General features: G+C 37.5%; 1 protein-coding gene across 3 annotated transcripts in view; it reads left to right on the top strand.

Moving 5' to 3' along the window:
* btbd11a (BTB (POZ) domain containing 11a) overlaps window positions 1-21,238 on the top strand; it is a 209,982-nt gene that overhangs the window by 138,260 nt on the left and 50,484 nt on the right. The window contains exon 1 of one of the 3 annotated variants that reach the window (XM_053688480.1): window positions 10,296-11,101. The exons of the other annotated variants lie outside the window; for them this stretch is intronic. Within the exon in view, the coding sequence (XP_053544455.1) occupies window positions 11,095-11,101 (7 nt within the window). The 5' untranslated portion in view covers window positions 10,296-11,094. Of the gene's footprint in view, window positions 1-10,295; window positions 11,102-21,238 lie in introns of those variants that run through there. 3 annotated transcript variants of the gene reach the window in all.

Below are 21,238 nucleotides of genomic sequence, written 5' to 3'. Positions count from 1 at the left end.
TTACTTTTTTAAGGAAGCACCGTCTACTGCTAGCCTCCTGATTATTTTTAAACAGAAACAAAAAGCAGTCATGGTTAAATGGACTGTAACATACTAAAGGCTAATATCATGTATTATCAGGAATGCTGTTGCCATAGTGATAGCTTTTTGGGGTTTTTTTTTTTTTTTTTTTTGGTTTTTAGTTTTATTTTTTGCGTGGTTGTGGATACATCCCTGTGTGTCGTGTGTGTGGGTGTCTGCATGACTATATGTAGTAAATTTGTGTCTAGAGCTCAGAGACAACTAGTCTTTATTCCCTCTGGTACAAATGTGCCTTAAATTATCTGTCTTCCTCTTCTTTTATTTCTAAAGAGGATTCACATTATTATGTGTGCTTTCAAGAGCTTTTTCATCAAAGCAGTCTCTCAATTCACTAAAACCATTTGACTTAAAGCCCTTCTTAGTCACAAGATGGCAGTGACTAAGTCTTCCAAGTATCCTCCTGTGGTCATGCATACAGATTGAATTGATTTAAAAATTTGGCTAGGAAATCTGGTCTCATATGGACCTTGTTAATTAAGAGCTGACTGGATTTAACATGCATTTTAGCAAACTAACAATAGAACAATGCTTCTGTGTTTGTCATATCAAACATGCTGGCTATGTTTCAAATACTAGGCATTATATAAGGAATAAAACATGTTGGGGGCATGCATTTGTAGGAAAATAAGAAACAGTGGGGTGATATGATGCGGCTAGTAGCAAAGCAGATTATTTCCCAAAGTGTTTTATTACTCTTATAACGCAGCAATTTGCCAGCAGTTATATATATATATATTTTATTTATTTAAAAAAAAATACAATTAATACTCTAGTTGCATTTATTGTGGAAAATCCAGGAAACAAGTTAGTTTCTGTAATCACTTACATTAAAGCAGCTATGAACAGTCACCATCACATCACCATCCTCTCCTTTTCCTCTCTTGACATTATTAAGACAAAAAAAAAAAGTCTTTTTCCAATTTTCAGTTGCCGGGTTTCTGTGAGCCTGTGCCCACTGTAGCCTCAGATTGCAGTTCTTGAGAGGTGCAGACCCTGATGTGGTCGTTTGCTGTTGTAGTCCATTAGCCTCAAGTTGGCATGTGCTGTGCATTCTTAGATGCTTTTCTGCTTACCACAGATGTAAAGAGTGAATATGAGTATATGAGTTATTGTAGGCTTCCTATTAACTCAAACCAATAGTAGTGGAGGGCACTGTAAATATTTATATATATAATATTAGTATATATATATATATATATATATATATATATATATATATATATATATATATATATATATATATATATATATATATATATATTATATTTTCTTAGGTCTATTTTGTTCAAATGTAATCAGGTTCAGCTTGCTTTGCTGTGTGATATTGGTGAGCCATATGAAATCACAAAATATTAATTCTTTCTCCATGAGCCATAGTGAGAAAAGGTCACTCACTGGCAGAGGCACCCGTAATAGAAAAATCACAAATATTGCGTGCTACATATTAAATTACAACCCACTCTTTGACTCAAAATGATTAATAATAAAAACACCAACAGAGAATTTTCCTCGTCCTGAGCCAGAACTCGAGATGGCTGCACCAGGAAAGTGAAAACAAAATAGCCATGTGATTTAATGAAATAGGAAATATGCGGGGTAAACAGGAAAAGAAGGGAGTCTTAAAACAAGGCACAGTTAGACACAGTTAGACTAAATGCAGAAAATATCTCAAGACTGGTGTCTACAGCCCTTATAACAAACATTGTCACAAAATGTAGTCTTTTCGTTAAAAATGGGTTAATTAGACAAAAAACAGTTTTTCTACATTTTGCAGTACAGGGTGTTGATAATGATTATCTTAGTATTAGTGTAGCCACTCTGCTATCTCTCATTTCTTTCACCATTTCACTAATTATGCTGATTAAATGAAGTATCTAAATCACAAGGAAGATTAAAGTCTGTTGGAGTTTTATGGCTGTGCATGCAACTGGAATTAGAGCCAGTGTGCAATATGTTATCAAGCTTTTTGTGGAATTATTGTAATTTCCTTCTTTGGTATTGTTCAGGTTCCTTCAGTAGCACTGCATCCATCGAAGTTCAGGTCAAGGTTATGCTCTGGAGTTTCTTATGTGTGTGTGTTTGTGTGTGAACCCCACCATGGTAACCTCTACACAATGATGATCTTAGCCATTTGTAATTGATTACATTCAGCTAATTCAGTCCAAAGTAATTCAGCTCCAGTTTACAAAAAGTAATCAGTGTTTTGTTGACCTATGTGTACGCTGGCATGAAGTCAATCACCCCTCTGTTGTACAAGTGGCAGCAGGAGCTGCAGGGCTCTGGTTTTTGGCTCCGCGCCCAGAAGCTTCACCCCCCCTGCTATGGTGACAGTTTACTCCACAGCAATACTTGCACATATTCTGTTAATAATGAAATGTACACCGTAAATGTGTTTAATAGTGACTCAGTGGACTGGAGTTATTTATAGCACACGTCGCTATGTAGAAGACATAGAGTAAGTAAATACAGTTAAGTGCAAAAAGAATTTTACTTCTATTTTACAAATGGTATATATTATGATTATTATTATTTTGAATAATAAATAAATAAATATAATAGAGCTACAAAAAATGTGAGTGTACCCTGCAAGAAGACTACAATCCAAGACAACCAAGAAAATAGTTTGAGAAGAGCCAAACCATGACCTTCGTGATCTGCATACTTCATAGGAAGAAGTCAGTGTATGACATCTGGCAGAAAAACAGACAAAGATTGGACAGATATGTCAGGAAAAGTCAGTGGTGAATAGTACTGAGAGGCTCTTAAACTTGGAGAGTAGGATGGAGGCATTTCTAAAGACATTTTCTAAAGCCATTTTATAAAAAGGGGTTGCCTGTAAGCATAAATTGCATGATTTTAATGCAAACTTTAATTAACAGTTAACATATATTTTTGTTACTTGTGATAATGAGGGAACAAACACAATGTCTTCATTCATTCATTCATTCATTCATTCATTCATCCTCAGTTAAAGCTTTATCCTGGTCAGGGTTGCAGTGAATCTGCAGCCTATAACAGGAACACTAGGCGGAAGGAGGGAAGGAATACACCCTGGATGAAACACCAGTCCAACGCAGGACATCAAACACAGTCATACAAATATACCAGCATGTTTTTGGGAAAAGGTGGGAGGAAACTGAAGAACCCTCAAATATCTTACTCACAGAGAGTAAAACAGGCCTGATAAGAACCTGGAGCTTTGAGGCAGCAATAAATTCACTGACTCTATTTTGTCCTAAGGGAATAAAAACTTCAACTCAACTGTAAATCCAGTAGAACATTTGCATCTTATTTTCTTTATTTCTGTCTTTTCACTACTTTTTTCATTATCTAACCCTATCCCTAACCCTGGTACTCAATAGCTCAATACAGTAGCTATGGTCAGATTTGTGATTAAAAAGCAAAAAAAAAAAAAACATATATAAGAAATATATCGGAGCAAAGCGAGCCATCTCAACAGCTTTAGTCTTTAGTGAAACTGTCAGACAAAGCTTTTAGGGTAGTTCACAGCAATGCTGAACATTTCTTCTGTGGATGGATTGAAGTCATGAACAAGTTCACAGGTTGTAGGGATGTAGAGGATTTTTATAGTTGATATGTGTTGTATAGTACATTGGTTTGGTCTTTTTTTCATTGTGGTATAATAATATCTCCTTCAGGAAGTCTTGACCCTGTTCACAGCTATTCATTTGCTTCTGTAACATTTGCCAGAGGTACAAACATATCTGACAAAGAGCCCCCTGGATAAATGAAAGCCTAATAATGGGTGAGTGAAGAAGTAGGGAAAGGTGTGCTTTATATTATTTCAATTTCAATTTATTTTTTTTTTTTTTTTTTTTTTTTTTTTTTTTACTGTTTTTTGTCTTATTAATAGCTTTTTCATGTCTCATTTACTGGATTGGATTTAATGTGAATTTTCAGTAGCTTATATAAAACAGTGCATATCAACTGAGAATAGTTAATCATAAACATGACTAATTAGGTTTACTATTATTATACTATTACTATACTATTTTTTTCTCACTGAGAATAGAGGTTGACTGTTACTATTCATTACTGTACAGTCCCCTCGAAAGGAACTTCGATTATTTTCACTGTACATTAAAGAGATTTCAGCTTTCATTTCCTCATATTTACATCTAGATGTTTTAAAAAACTAAAAACATGGCACATTTGGTGGCAGACCACCCAATATTTAGGTGAGGAAAAGTAATGGAAAAGTGAATAACACTTAATATTTGGTTGCATATCCCTTGCTTTCAATAACTATATCAAGGCTGTGACTCACTGACATCACCAAACTGTTGCATTCCTTTTTTGTGTTGCTTTTACAGGCTTGTAGCGTAGCCTCTTACTGTTGTTGTTTGTTTCGGGGGGTTTCTCCCTTCAGTCTCCTCTTCAGGAGGTGCAATGCTGCTCAATTGAGTTAAGGTCTGGTGATTGACTTGGCCAGTGTAAAACCTTCCACTTTTTCCCTCTTATGAAGTCCTTTGTTGAGTTAGCAGTGTGTTTTGGGTCATTGTCTTGGTGCTTGATGAAGTTCCTCCCATTTACATTGAATGCATTTCACGGTAAATTGGCAAACAGATTGTTCCTGTAGAGTTCTGAAATCATTCTGCTACTACCATCATGAGTTACATCATCAATAAAGATTAGTGAAACCACTCCAGAAGCAGCCATGCAAGCCCAATGAGCAATGACCAGTCAGCTTCAAAATGGCTTGATTTTCTCCCATAGACAGCTCTCTGGTCTTCATGTTGGTTTATCCTTTTTAACAACAAATGCAGTCTTCACAATCCATATAACAGGACACACCTGGGCAGCAAGAATCACCTTACATGTTCCAGTATTTTTGATCACTTAAAAAAGATGGATGGGATCAAACAAATGGTGCATTGGCAAATTGTTATAGAATAAGTGGAAATATAGATTTGAAGAATGCTGTTTTTGGAAAATAATCAACTTCAGGGTGGTAATAGTAACTCCACTTCTTGTCGTGTGGAATTACACCATTGTGTTGTTGATTATTTTCCTATAACAGAATGCCCCATCATGATCTATTCTTTACTTAAATAATTCGACTTTAAATGTGAGGATTCATTCTCAAAATAAAGGAGCCTTTAAAAGATGCAGCTTTTAGCAGGCAAAAGAGAACATCTTTTCATTTTCCACATCTCATAGAAAAAAATTCTTTTACATAATTCAATAAAATGAGGGGTTTCACCCTGGATTCTTTCCTTCCAGTGTTCGCATGCTGAATGAAAGCTTCTTTGTTCACATCCTGGCCCTGATTTACATCTATATAGATGATTTTAAAGCACTTGCCCAATGCTCTTCAGACAGCCTGAAATAGCACAGGTCAACAGACGACTGGACGAATCATTTTACTGTTAATTAGTCATGAAGAGTAGTGGGAACACTTTGGAATCGGATTCAATCCCCAAGAATGAAAAACAGAGCCTCTCCCTTCCTCTCTGGTGGAGGTCGCTGACCATCGCAGGCAATTGAGTCTTCAGTTTCATCCTCTTTACTTCACAGCTTCCTCTTACATGCACAATTTCCTACAAATCGACCATGACAAATGTACTAGGCAGAATCCAAATAGTAAACCATCACCCGAAGGCTGCAATATCCTGCAGTCTTCCGTGGGATGGGATTTTAAATTAAGTTTTGGTTTTTTTAGTTGAGGTACATGTAGAAATACGTCCTCATGGTTGAAAGTGCTATGGTTTGGTAGTTTCATTAAAACAAAAAGCATGGTAGAACAATGGTTACAGATTAACATATGAACTAATCAGACAGGAAATACTGTAGTCTGATATTGTAGATGCTAAGAGAATAGACATGAATTGTAGAGGATCTGATGTCTATTCCTTTTACCTTTAAGCACAGAAAAGAATAAATTGAGTTTTATTTCATTTGATTGGTGTTTAGGTATTTTAATGTTATAATGGTACACTGCTGAAAGGTGCAATAGAACTCAGCTGGAGCGTTTCAAATTATCCAAGATCTTCCTTCATAATAGTGTTTATCCCAAAATAATAAATAAATAAATAACAGTGTCAAGCTTCAAAGTCTCCCCAACTTGCCTTCTCTGACAAGCAGAAACATTTCATAACTTATGTGTGTGTAGTAGGGATGTACCCAAATATAAATACATTATTTCTATTTCTATTTATTGTAGACAATCTTTTAGAAAATCTGAGATTCTTTTTTTTTCATTTAAAATTGAAAAGAAACAGAAGGTTTTGCAAATGTGAAAGAAAATAAAATGAAAAGCATTAAAAGATTGCATATTTAATATGAAACATTCTGCACTACTTATAGGTCCCTATCCAAATGTAAGCAAAATGTAATATTGAGCATGTTAATTGCTTTGTACAAAAGGTCAGATTTTCCTCATGCCTAATCTCTTCTAGTGAAGCATGTGTTCAGGCGACACGCAGATGGATTTGATCTGAAATGAATCATAAGGTTTTGTGGAGTCCTTGACAGCTTGAGTACACACTGTCATTAAAGCAAAAAAAAAAAAGGGGGGACGTACCAAATACTATGAAGTGATAAAATTCATGTGTTGTCAATAATATCATATGTAAGGAAAATTGTTGTAGAAAAGAAAGCAAAATAGAAGCATTTTCATTTGTACTCTCAGACTTTTGGACACCACTGTAAATACAAGTATGAATAGGATGCACACTGTATTTATTTATTTATTTATTTAAGAAAGCATGACAGAATGGTTTACAAGGCATCTAACTGAGACCAGTGTGTATAGGGATTGGAATCCAACAGACGACAAAATGCAAGGTTTTTACTTTCACGTGGGTGCAAACAAATGTTCAGAGATGAGGCTCAAATAAAGACCAAAGTCATTAACATGAAACTGCAGCTACTAATTTATTAATATTTAGAACCAACTAGGTACATTCATTAGGTAGGTACAAACAAAAATATTAACTTCTTGATTAAAATTAATACAGGTATGAATATTTGGAGCATTAAACAGACACAGATACAGTATTATTGCACTACACCTGTATTGTGTAGATTTATTTATCTAAGCTGGACCTCTACCACTAGATATTTTCTTATTCTTATTTCTTATTTCTGGTTCCGTGAACTCTTACAGATGATCTTTCTCTAACAATAATAAACATTACATTGAAAATGAATTGCTAAACAGGAGTATAGTATGGTCTATTTTAGAGAGTTTTGCTGTAGAAGACTTCAAACCTGCAGCTGATAATTATCCCAAAGCAAATGTGTGTGTGGACTCTAAAACAAATGACCATGACAAATGATATTGCAGTTGTAAAATGTGACTGGAGGCAACGGCAGAGCTGAAAAATTCAATTTACTCTTCCATCATTAGTAGGCCTTCACGATATGTGCATTCTTTATGTGATACACACACAAGTAAAGATTTGTGAACAGATGTGGGATGGTTTAAAGATTTCATACTGCAAAAGCTGTAGGTATTACTTCTATGCAAATGTTCAAACAGATAAGAAGTAAGTGTCAAGTCTTGAAACTCACATCATAAATCAACTCCCAAATTTGAGCTCCAAACAAGTCAGAACCATAGTTAGTGCCTGTGAATTATTGTAGTATATTACCTTTATTATGAGGCACTACATGGGGAAAAAGATTTAAAAAATAATAATAAAAAAAAAAACCCATGTAATTCTTTTTTTAATTATTTTTCAGTATAAGTACTTACTTTAAGTAGTCGATCGCTGTCTCCTTTCACATGCTACTACGTATTCACTCATTTATAAATTCATGTGGTTTGGAACACACAGTTACCATTAAATTAGCAGCTGTCATTGAAAACAAATACAATTGGGGTCATACGTTTACATACACCTTGCAGAATCTGCAACATTTTTAATAATAATTAAAAAAAAAAAAAGATTATGAGGGATCATAAAAATTGCATTTGTGTTGTATTTAGTACTGCCAAATGAAGTTAGTATTTTGTTTAAAGATCTTATTTTTTTCATTTAGTACTGCCCCTCAGAAGCTACATATACATGTTTCCCAGAAAAGAAAATAATAATAATTTTCACGGATCATCCTGTTCAAAAGTTTACATTACCCTGGCTGTTAATGTATCGTGTTGCCTTCTTGAGCATCAGTGAATGTTTACGCTTTTGTAATAGTCGTGTACGAGTTATTTTCTCCTATAAAAAGCCTTTAAATTTGAAGTCTATAAAAAGTAGTTATGAAATGACAAACAACCTTGAGTGGCGAATTCAGGCTCATTGTAGAAATCGCAATAACACACAGCCCGTCAGGATTTCCACAGTAAAAGCTACGGTCATTTTCTTTCATCATGCCAGCTCCATCTGTGTCCTCTTGTGATTACTGATGGATATTCGCATAACACCATAAATCCTGTTCCACCTTGAGGAATAAACAATAGTGTGCAATATTTCATCAGAAAGTGAGATTTAGAGACTCTAAAGTAAGCAGAGCTGCAGAGCTGCAGAGCACTGATCACTGTCTGGCCCCGCTGGTGCGGCTGTACAGGGCTTCACTGTAGGAGATGTCACAGACTGGTATGAATAAAACATGAGTCGAGCTCAGACACCAGTACCCCTGGCTGCTCCAATCAGGGTTTATGGTATTGACATGCTCTTTTAAATGTTTCTATTTGTAATCTGATACAGCCATCTGGTCCCTATCGTCTGTTTCCTAATTATGTCTAAACAATGGGAAGTGTGTGTATATTCACACTAATTGATGTGAGACTGTGCACCTTAGTGTAAATGTTTCACAAAGTGAAGTGGAGAAAAAGAAAAGATTTTGTGGCAGGCCTATTATGAATATTATTTTTTTAATTATTAATGGCATCCATTTTGGATTAGTAAAAAAAATTTGGGACATTTTTGCAATTGCTAAAAATATTTTTTATTTCTATACCATAGTGCCAGTGAATTCTTGAATCTGATTGGTCATAAGGGTGTTGATTAGCAGCCACGCTGACAGTAGTGACGGCTGCAAGCTAAATATTAATATATTAATGTGCTCCTTCTAATATATCATCATTGCTCAAGAAACAGATAACACAGGGCCATGTTTGGCCCTTATGTATGATAGACATGCCACATAATCTAAGACTAATAATAAACAGAGCATAATGTTATTTAACAAGGAAAACATTAATAACAGTTGATATGATGCAGCTTTCTGTAATGAGATGCCTTTTTACTCAGGACCGAGGGCTTTGTGCTTTGTGGTTTATTTTAAACATGGCAAGTTTTTTTTCTTATTAACTTTAAGAGAGAGAAAATATAACGTCTGGTGAGGGAACAGTTGTGTAAAGCTATTCTAAAATGTTTAAGTTAATATTTTACTTTTATTACTTATCATGCCATTAATTGTAACTACAAATGAATAAAAAAATACATGGTGTTATTTGTGAATAAATTACAGTTACTGTGATGTAAGGGGAATAAAACACTTTGGGACATGCTGTTGTTAGAAAATAATCTGATGATGTCATTGATTATGATCTATAACAGCACACTGTGTCATGTCGTGGATTCTCCATCGTAAATGTACGTCAGGATGACACACTGAATGTGTTCTTGGCCTGTGCTTCGTGGAAATCAAGATCTATGGTAGATCAAAAAAAAATTATTACTGTACCACACAACAATACGGGATGTAATTGGGTTCGGTACAGTTCAACACTCAATATTAAACAATAAAGTACAGGACAAGGCAACACATATGCAAGACAATTGTCATGAATTAGAGGCAGATGGATGTAATCATGAGCTTAATTCTTATTAAATTCCATGTTGGCAGGCTTAAATGGTGCCCTATCATTTGGAGAACGCGAAGATGAATTCTGACATTGCTACAGCCATCCATGACCAGGAGCCAAGAGAGAAAAATTGGTCAAGCACTCTGGGTGGGAGGGATAGCATACTCTCTCCCCTGTCAATCACAGCAGCACTAGCCAGTCAATGCCACCAGTGAGCTCATGTATGTGGAAGAGGGTGGATACTGTTTTCCTCTGAGGGTATCATGCTGTCCTGTGATGTAACATGCGTGGCAGTTTGCAAAGATGAGGTTGTCTGGCTTCACATGTCTCAGAGACAGCATGTGTTAGCCTTCCCAGATGGTAGCTGTTGTATGATAAGGGAAAGCTGACTGGTGGGTGGGAATTGGCAGGTGACCAAATTGGGGAGATAAATGAAGGGGAAATTGGGAGGGAAATAGTCCATTCAGCAAGCTGAATCTTCAAAAACAAAAACAAAAAAAACCCCTAAAAAACAACAACAAAAAAACAGGCAAAGGTCAAATTACCGGGCAAACAGAGTAATACAGGACAACAGAATCAAAAACACAGAGAAAGCAGAAAGTTCAACACCAGATAAGCGATTGGGAAATAATGCTCAGACTTGATAAATGACAAGATGGCAAAAATAACAGGAATGAATGAGCTGTTGAAATACTGAAAGTGAATTGAAGATAAACAGGAAACAGATGTGTTAGTGTTCAGGTGAGTGTGAGCGTAGTGCCAGATGGGGCGTATAACCAGATGTGATAACACTACAGACACTACAAGTGTTCTTAACAACATAATAATACTGAAAAGACATGAAGGATTTTAAGTGGATGATAACTAAAACATGTGTATGAATACTGAGGCAGAGAGTGCGAATTTAGCAGAAGAGTATGTGAAAATGTGGAAAAGGTACAGATAGTAGAGAAGCTAGAGAATTAGGAGTGCACAGTACAAAGTACAGTCTGTGCAAACGTTACAGCAGTTCAAACTGAAAGAACCAGGGGTTTACAGCTGTCTCTGAAGAACACGAGGAAAGAAACTGTTTCTAAAGCAGCTTGTTTTAGTTACCAAGCATCTGTATCTTTTACAAGAAGGAATTTCTGGATGTACTTGATGTACAGGGATTGCACTGATGAGAGATCACGTCCAAGGTCTTGTGTACCATCCGTTCAGGTTTCCTCTTGAACAGACTGAACAGAACGAAGAGTGGAATGAAGAGTAAGTTGCCAACTGTTTCTAGGTAAATCATTTGGATGATGATGCAGAGATGGTATCAGATGCTGGGCAGTGAGCACAGAGCTGTGCATATGCAGCGACAGAATTCTTCAGTGGTTTCAATATGGCAACCCCTAAATTACTCACCCACATAAGTAAAAGCGCTCACCTATTTTAACAACACATTTACCGGCTAGTGAGGCATAACCAATGATTCGTCTTCTGTGGATTCCTGGTGAAGTTCCAGGGCAGTTACTAATCATGCCTGCTGTCCTCCAGTTACAATGAATATTACACTGTAGATGCTAAATGATTACACAGATACACAGTGCCACTCAAAAGGGGATGGATTCCCTTTTGAGTCTGGTTCATCTCAGTATTTCTTTTTGATAATGTTGCTTCTGGCTAAAGAAACATCTAAATCTGTATTATTGTAAAGCTGTCTTGTGACATTTGTCTAGTGTTAAGCGTGCTATACAAATAAAATTGAATTGAATCGTAAATATTTGGATAGAACAATTGTTATGAAATGCCTGATCAGTATCAGATCAAATTGAACATAATTTCTGATCCATTCCATGGAAGTATTTTATCACAACCTGCACTGCACCATGCTCCCACCTATCCTCTAGCACTACAGGACTGGCCCCAACATCTCTCACCATCTTCTCTGTTCTGTCACCTAGGTGGTGGAATAAACTTCCCCTACACGTCCGAACAGCTGAGTTACTGGTGGTTTTCAAACAACGTCTAAAGACCTACTTCTTCCTGAAGTAATTAAATTAGGACTTTATTTTTTTTTTTTTAAATGTGTTATCTGTATGCTTTTCTTACTCTATTACCTTCCCAACAGAGTTTTTAGACTGATGGTTTTCCTAGTCTGTGATCTAGTGAACCAGTATCAGGATGTATTTATTGATAGAGACTTTAAAGCACTTCTGTAGGTCGTTCTGGGTAAGGGCATCTGCCAAATGCCATAAATGTAAATGTAAATATTTTATAATCTGAACATGACACGAAATAGATTTAGTACATACTCACAAAGGGCACACTCAGGGGAGAGCACTCACAGACACCCATGATTGGCTACTGTAGCAGTGATTGACAGGAGGAGTACTGTATGCCCTCCGTCCCACCCTGACAGCACAGCCAATTTTGCTTTCTTGGACTCCTGACTGTAGATGACTATGACATTGTCAGAATTCAAACTTGCACTCTCTGGATGATAGGGCGAACCCTTTTTCTGCTGTGCCCCTCGGAAGCACTGCCCTGATTTTTTTTCTTAACTTGTAACTTAATTTAGATCTAATCAGCAGTTGTCTTTATTGCCAGGAAGCAGATATGCAGATCTGCACAGGTAAACAATGGATTTATTAAACAAACTTGCAGGAAAATCCTAAATGTGAGACAAGAGCATAGTCAAAAACCAGGCAATGGTCAGGTGATGAACAAACATGAATTAGACTAGGCAATGGCAAAAACAAAACAAAACATGAAAACCATAACAGGATCAGGAAACCAAATAGACTATCACAATAGAAAGCCTTGGTATAGACTGGTATGAAACACAGAGCATATACAATGCAGTGAACTGTTGTTGAAAGAGTCCTTATATACTGTGTTGTTGTAACTGAGTGACTGAGTTTCAGGTGTGTGTGATCAGTAAGCCAGAACATGAAAGGGACAATCTTTGTGGTTATTGGGTGTTGTAGACAGTGGAAACCATGTTTGTGGGCCGCATTGTGTTCTAGGTATTGTAGTTGGATACCATGTACTGCATTGACATGACATTTAGTAGTTTCATAGTTTCGTAGTTTCTTTATAAAAATAAAAAAATTGCAAATCCTCATTTGTTAGTCACTTTGGATAGAAGAATCTGCTAAATGAATAAAATGTAAACGTACTTCTCAGAAAATAAGTCTCTTTACAAATCTCCATATGACCACCGGGAGGTATATTAAGGGCTTGTTTTTTAACACACAATTTTCTTATCTCATGCAACAGACAACCTAATAAGGCTCCCACAACATTAGTTTCAAGGTCTCTTAGAGAGTTGGGGTTTTTTTGGCGGGGGGGGGGGGGGGGGGGGGGGGGGTTATCAATGATCAATGCCGGTCTAAAGTCAAGTTTCTTTGGCATTGGTGCTATTACAAAACATGCAAAGCATTAGAGTACTAAGTACGGAATAAAACATGACAGGCCACGTTGTTGTAGGAAAATAAAACATGCTGAGGTGCTAATATGGCCTGACGCAAGGTGTTTCACATGGAGGAAAACTTATTAGAATTCCTTCCATAAACTTAAAAAAAAAACATTTCTTATCAGAATACAATCCTATATCAACGTTTATGTTTTTCTTTGTTAAATTAAAAAAAAAAAAAACTTATTTTTTTTCGGATAATTATTTGCCTTAGTTTATGTGGAGCAACCATTATTCAAGTCCCCGTGAGTGAGCTGTTACTATAGAACAATAACATATTAGATTGAGCGCATTAATATAAAAATATTGACCTGTCATTTACATTAAATCAGATATATTTCACAAGAATGAGCAGTAAATATTTCCATCCATAATTATAGCAATGTTCATAGTGCCTTTGAGTGTATTATAACATGAATCTGTTGTTAGTTCATTATATGACATGGCCTTATATTGATAGAACACATTATCAATAAAGATTATTAGACCAACAAGTTTATTATTTCTGGTATAAAGCTACACTGCTTAGCATAAAAGCTTATTGCAAAGCATCAGTGTTACCATTCCAATGGCCTTTTGATCACAATAAACTTGTGTTTAAAATTGCCAGACAAATAAGTATACACTAGCCAGACAGCAAATCTATCAACCAAAGATGGGATGCTGTTAAGCGGCTCCTCACACAACTTAAACATCTTAAAGCACATCACTCTCCCCTGATGTTTTTCATAACTTGGCAACAGAAGCTTGCTGAGAGTCAGTACAGATATTAAATGGATAAGAGTATCACAGTTTCAATAACTGTACAGATCAATATCAGGTAATACACTAGTACACTGAGCTCTAACTGATTTTGGGGAACTGCAGTAGTGTAATGTTCATCAAGGAGACCTTAGATATCGCCATCAAACAGTCCATGCCGCCTGTCACACCAGGGAGCCGATGAAAGGCCAGTGAGGAAGGAAAGGCTGCTTTGACTTTGTCTTTCTGGGCTACTTTGAAGCTCCAGGCTATGAAGGATCACACGATAAGACTGGTCTGGTTTCATCTTTGCTACAGTCCCTTGTTGACACAACTGCTTGGCACAAAAAGTAATGCGACATGCTTTTCCACTTCCAAACCTAGTGCATCTGCTTATTCATTTATTCAATGTATACAGTGTGATATACAATTATTGGGGGCACTCATAAAATGAGCAACATGACTGTATATTAGTTAGTTTTTTTCCTTTTTTTCATTGTTTATTGCAGATGTCACAAAAATGTATCATGTTTAAGGTAGCCTGAGGAGAAAAGTGGACCAGTAGTACTTTTATTTTTGCAATGGCAAATGTACTGTCAGTGTACTGTTTCACAAATTTATATTGTACTTTTAAGGTTTTCATTTGACGCACCCTTGTATATATATCCATCCATACATCCATCTTCTACCGCTTACTCCTTCTTCAGGGTCACGGGGGAACCTGGAGCCAATCCCAGGGAGCATTGGGCACAGGGCAGGGTACACCCTGGACAGGGTGCCAGTCCATCGCAGGGCACAATCACATACACACTCACACACCCATTCATACACTACAGACACTTTAGACATGCCAATCAGCCTACCATGAATGTCTTTGGACTGGGGGAGGAAACCGGAGTACCCGGAGAAAACCCCCGCAGCACAGGGAGAACATGCAGACTCCACACACACATGGCCCCGGCGGGAATCGAACCCCGGAGGTGTGAGGCAAACGTGCTAACCACTAAGCCACCGTGCCCCCCCCCCCGTATATATATATATATATATTTTCAAATTCCTCTCTGTGGGAACTCTTATTGTTGCCTATAGCTGTTTGCATGGGGTGTAAAGACAAGGTTGCATACATGTAGGTTGCACCATGGCATAAATCAATTTTGTACAAAAAAGAGACAGCTGGTTGTTGACGTGCACAAGCCGAGTAATGGATCTAAAAAGACATAAGCAGTTAAAATAACATTAAGCACTATAAAGGGCATAATAAAAAAAAAGTTTAAATCTGAAACAGTTGAAAATATGTCTGGAAAAGGATATTTTGGAGGGTTGAGGGGGGGAATAATTGAATGCTAATGGATAGTAAGGAAAATGGTGCAGAAAGCAAAAAAAAAGCCTTAGAAATCACAGTTTCGGAATGGAGCAGTGTAGTTTATTCTTGGGTTTTTAAGTTCCAACTATTCAAGACCACCTTCATAACTGTTTGATGTTGAGAAGCCTTTCCTGAGAGCATGCCATAAAAAGAAATTCCTGATCTTCGCCAAGGAATCAAAAGGACTACAATTTGGAACTATGTTTTGTGGTCAGATGAGAATAAAATCAATTTTTGGCCTTGAACGCCATATGCATGTTTGGCAAGACAAGTACACTGCATAAAAGGAAAAGCACCTGATACACAATGTAAAATATGTTGGTGAATTATTGATGCTTTGGGGCAGCTTTGTCGTTGGTGGTCTAGATTGGAGGATTGAATTCCACTAAGTAACAGGATGTTTTAGCCCAATATCTGGTTGCATCTGCCAGGAGGTTAATTCTTGTCCATAGTTAGAGCTTTTAACAAGATGATGAGCCAAACATGCATCCAAAAACGTGTGGTCTGAAATAAAGACGGAAGCCCTCATGCACAATTAAAATGTTCATTAAATGAGCTTAAAATGTTCTGCATGGAGGAGTGTCCAAGACCCTCAACAATTCAATTTAATTCAATTCAGTTTTATTTGTATAGCACTTTTAACAATGGACATTGTCCCAAAGCAGCTTTATAGAAATATATCAGGATATAGATTTTAAATGTATGAATTTATCCCTAAAGTGCAAGACAGTGGCAAGGAAAAACTCCCTGAGACGCTATGAGGAAGAAACCTTGAGAGGAACCAGACTCAAAAGGGAACTCATCCTCACCTGGGTGACACCGGAGAGAACGATTACAAATCAATCTTTTCTATAAATGTGCTAATACTACATGGTCAAAAAGTGCGGTTATGTAACCAGGAAAATTCATTACATTTTTTACATGAAGTCTGTTTTGTTGAACTTCTCCACTGATCACTAATGGAGACTTGAGCGCAAAACTGTTTATGGCTATTGCAGTGCTAAATCTATCGTAGCAATTGCAATCCAACTGTAGTTGTCATATCACAGCAAACCAGTGACTCCATTTCCCAGAATGCACCACGAAATACAAACATGGCCAGCAAAGACTACAACTCCCAAACTCACACACAAACACCTTCACCATCACCTGAATTCAAATTAGAGACACCTGCTGCCAATTGTACCTTCACCCATACCACTCCTTTATAGAGACTGTTCACACACAATATCTTTGCGAAGTAAACGTTCAGATGCCATAGTTGCTGTATATTACCAAGCCGTTCCATTGTTTTGTCTATTCTGGTTTGGATTCCTGCCTTACCTGCTCTAGCCTGTTTTCCTGATCACCTGACCACTTTGTTTGTCTTTTGCCTTGCCCTCTGGATATTATAATCTTTATTAAAGCTCTTAACTGCAGTTGCATCCGTCTCCTCCTCCATTACGTGACAGTAGTCAACAAGTATCTTTAACCTTGTTAGACATGACAAGAAAAGATTTAGGGCTTTTATTTTCTGTAGCGGAGACCAGAATTAATTAATTGTATGGGTGCCAATAACATTGAAACCAGTGTTTTGAGAAAAAAAACCCTACTTTAATACTTTAAGAAAACATTTTCTGTGTTTAAATCAACTTTAGCTCAAAATGTCACACCTCTTCTGGTCTTTTTTCTAATCTTCGGTTGTTTCAGTTAGTCTGTACCCATTATAGCCTGACAGGAGTGGAACCTCATGTGGTCCATTGCTGTTTTACCCCATCTACTTCAAGGTTCAGCATGTTGTGCATTCTGGGATGCTTTCAATCACCACATTTGTAAAGAATAGTTATTTGAGTTAGCATATCCTTCCTGTCAGCTTGGACCAGTCTGGCCACTCTCCTTTGACCTCTCTCATTAACAAGATGTTTCTGCTCTCAGAACTGCCACTCACTGGATGTTTGTGTGTAAAATCAGCAGTTTCTACTATACTCAAACCAGCCTTCTGGCACCATTTTTCTTCTTTCTGATGTTTGATGTGATCATTAATTGATTTTAATGCACTGCGCTGCAGCCACATAATTGGCTGATTGGATAATTGCAAGAAGAAGCAGGTGTACAGGTGTTCCTAATAAAGTCATGTGCATGGGTAAATAGAGGTATAGATAGACAGACTCATTTTCATGTCAAAATGGTAAAGCTGTTATACATGTAGTCCTGAAGCAGTTGCCCAGATGTCGTTATTTTTCGGGAGCTATTGTAGGCGGTGTGTGATGATATGCGTTTGTCTACTCTAAAGATTTTTCTTCTATAATTAACCACTGCAGTGTTCTATCTCTCTCACACTGCAGACTTCAGTTGACTGAGCTCAATGCAGCACATAAAATTACTTAGAGAAAGTACACAGCCTTTTACTGTTATAGCTCGAGAATTCTGGACCTGATTGATTCATTGTTACATATTAAAGCTTGCTCACTCTGGGAGGGAAGATGAAAACCCTCAGAGTGTGGGTAAATCAAGACCTTGGAATTATAGTTTTATGTGACGATTCTGTGATTTTAAGATATTGAGCCACAAAGGAAGATTGTGGTTGAAAACCTGTCACATACACCGATCAGCCATAGCATTAAAACCACCTGTCCAATATTGCGTAGGTCCCTGTCGTGGTGCCAAAACAGCTCTGACCCGTCGAGGCATGGACTCCACAAGACCTCTGAAGGTGTGCTGTGGTATCTGGCACTAAGACGTTGGCAGCAGATCCTTTAAGTCCTGTAAGTTGTGTAGTGGGGCCGCAATAGATGGGACTGGTTTGTCCAGCACATCCCACAGATGCTTAATCGGATTGAGATCTGGGGAATTTGGAGGCGAAGTACACACCTTGTACTCTTAGGTATGTTCCTCAAAGCATTCCTGAACAATTTTTGCAGTGTGGCAGGGTGCATTATCCTGCTGAAAGAGGCCACTGCATGAAGGGGTGTACTTGGTCTGCAACAGTGTCTAGGTAGGTGGTACATGTCAAAGTAACACCTGGACGAATGCCAGGACCCAAGTTTTCCCCTCATTAGCATGTTATAGCTGATCGTTATGTATTCAGTGGCATGTATATAACACAGTTATAACATTAACAGGCAGCAATCTCAGAACATGTATGATAAATAAACAATAACGTGATCATTGAATTGTAATGGTAAGTGAATTAGGCACTGTGGATAAAAATGTGTTGTAACAAAAAAAAAAATTCTAAAACTTTTTTTAATTTACTGTTGCTTAACATTGAGCTACATTTGATATCTATGTGTAATGGATCTACGAAGAGAACAAAAATCTTTCTCATATGTATTCTGGATGCATATTCTCAACTTCCTCTGTATTATGTAGAAATATACAGTGGTAAGTGAATATCAGGTCTCCTGGCTCACACACAGCTGAACAAATTTGGCTCACGGGGATCGCCCTTCTGGTGTCATATTCGATGGGGGTGTGATCCGTTCCCCATAATTACACCAACTATTATTGCATTTTGCACAAGAGGCAAGAGGGAGGGAGATCCACCAAGCTGTTCCTGGTGATTAATGTAGGTATGCAGTGAGAGGGCACTAGGGAACGTCTGGTGCATAATTATTGCAAAGAGTCAAGCAGTGTGAATGTTCTCCACTACCCGAATCACTACCCCCTACCTTTCTGCATACAAAACAATCCACAAAAATTATTAAATACAAAAAAAAAAACGAAGATTAAACTAAGAAAAGGTCATATTGTGAATCTATCATTTAGCACAGCTGCTCTGAGGAGAGATAGCAGTAGGGAGGTAGATTTGTAAAGGATGAAGCGTAGCGTGTGTGCCTGCAGAAAAGAGCTTTGAATTTTCCATCAAAAGAGGGCAAACTCTTTTTTTATATATGAAATATATGAAATGATGTATTTTTTGTAATATATATAGCCTCCTAAGGCAGAAAATACATGTGCTGCTTGCTTTGATGTAGCATAATGGTAGTTCAGAAACCTGTAGCATAATCTTTTATTATTCAAATCTTTTTCGTAATGATATCATCGTATCGTTCTGTTTCTTTTGGGTGCGTGCATAAGATTCTCTACTCTGTCCCTACTGTTTTTTTTCCTGTGGATTTATTCTACACTATGTGCAAAATCACTCCAGGGATTATAATTTCACTAATATGAGTTTGCTAGACTCATTCCAATAATTAAAATGTCTATAAATGTCTAAACCCATGTTAAAATGTGCATTATCACCAGCAGTCATTATTAACATAAACATCTGTTAAATCCAAATGCTGACACTTTTTTTATACAGATATTTCAATATCTTACGGCTAAAACCTCCACCATGAAACACATGAAACATGTTTATATCAAAATACTGTATTTGAGATGTATTTAGCGATTCTGGTGTGATTTTTGTTGTTTTTGTTGTCATTTGAATAAGAAGCTAGCGGCTGTGCGGGTCTAAAGTAACAGGAGGATATTGCTGGTGCAGGTACAATGGCGTTTAATAGGAGAAATAATTTATATGATCTCAAACAAAAGCATTAACGGTCCGGTTATTGTACAATATGGGCATGGGGGGGGGGGGGGGTGTGTGTGTGATAATTATGTGTTATGGATGTGACCGGACATGGGCTTAAATAGTTTAGCCCCGGTACACATGGGACTCATTGGCTCTGTTTAATGACATGGCATTCTTTCATGCTATGTAAACAGCTGTCAGTGATAAGCTGTATGGATGTACAGTCTGGGCTAGAAAGAAATTAGGCCCAGCCTATGTTTTTTTCTTATGACTGCCATTGGTGCCATTGTTTTTAGTTCCATAAAAGTAAAAAGAAATCCACTTCAAGCTATTTGTTAATGCCACAGCAAGTAAAATAATGTGGAGAGCAACAATTGAACCTTAGAGAGATAGAGTTAGCCCTCTCTGGGGGCATTGTGGTTTAATGGTTAGCATGTCTGCCTTGCACCTCCAGGGTTGGGGATTTGATTCCTGCCTTGTGTGCATGGAGTTTGCATGTTCTGTCTGTGCTTCAGGGGTTTCCTCTGGGTGCTTTTGGACCTCCCCCAGTCCAGAGACCCCATCCGGGTTGTCCCCCACCTTGTGCCCTGAGTCCCATGGGATAGGCTCCAGGTTCCCCACGACCCTGTGAAGAATAAGCAGTACAGAAAATGGATGGATTGATGGATGGAATTAGCTCTTGCTAGCCCACTTGTACTAGCTAGGCCTGAACGTTGCATAAGTTGTACATGTGAAAGTGCTGGAAAATATGGCATTTGTAGGTCATTTGTAGACAGTGGACTACAACTTATGGTTATATTATTGATCAAGCTGAGCTACTGTAGTAGTACTGCTTCTGTTGCTTCACATACAAGTCAATAGGTAATATTTCACCTCCCTTGCTGTAATGTCTGTAATAGTAATAGACATTTAAGCTTGTTTGACAGATTCAGTGGCTTGTTTCCAAGGTTACACTTTAGGTTCCCAGTGGAAGGTCACAATTTTTTGAGCTGAACCCTGCTGAAGTAATGAGATCAGGTCTTTCTTCTCTACCGCTCCTGCAGTTCTTGACGCCCACCTGTGTGCAAGCTGTTCTGCTACACTGCAACTACATTTCAGTCAAATATGCTGTAACTGCAACTCAGGGGCCATATACTTCATTACCCAAGCTCTAAGTGTAGTGTGGTGTTTGAGTAATAAACTGGGTTAAGATTTACACTCAGTTAGTTGTCAGGCCAGGGCTTAGAATGAGTCACTAAATAGCACTTTTCCACCTGATTTGCAGCTCAGCTTGGCTCAGCAAATTACATACGAGCCTGGATTTTGTCATTCTTTTTCCCATTGCTAAGTTAATCATAC

This window comes from Ictalurus punctatus, chromosome 19 (genome assembly GCF_001660625.3).
Source record: "Ictalurus punctatus breed USDA103 chromosome 19, Coco_2.0, whole genome shotgun sequence".
Lineage (NCBI taxonomy): Eukaryota > Metazoa > Chordata > Actinopteri > Siluriformes > Ictaluridae > Ictalurus > Ictalurus punctatus.
Note: the sequence above shows the minus strand (reverse complement) of the source record. Positions and strands in the feature narration are given on the sequence as shown.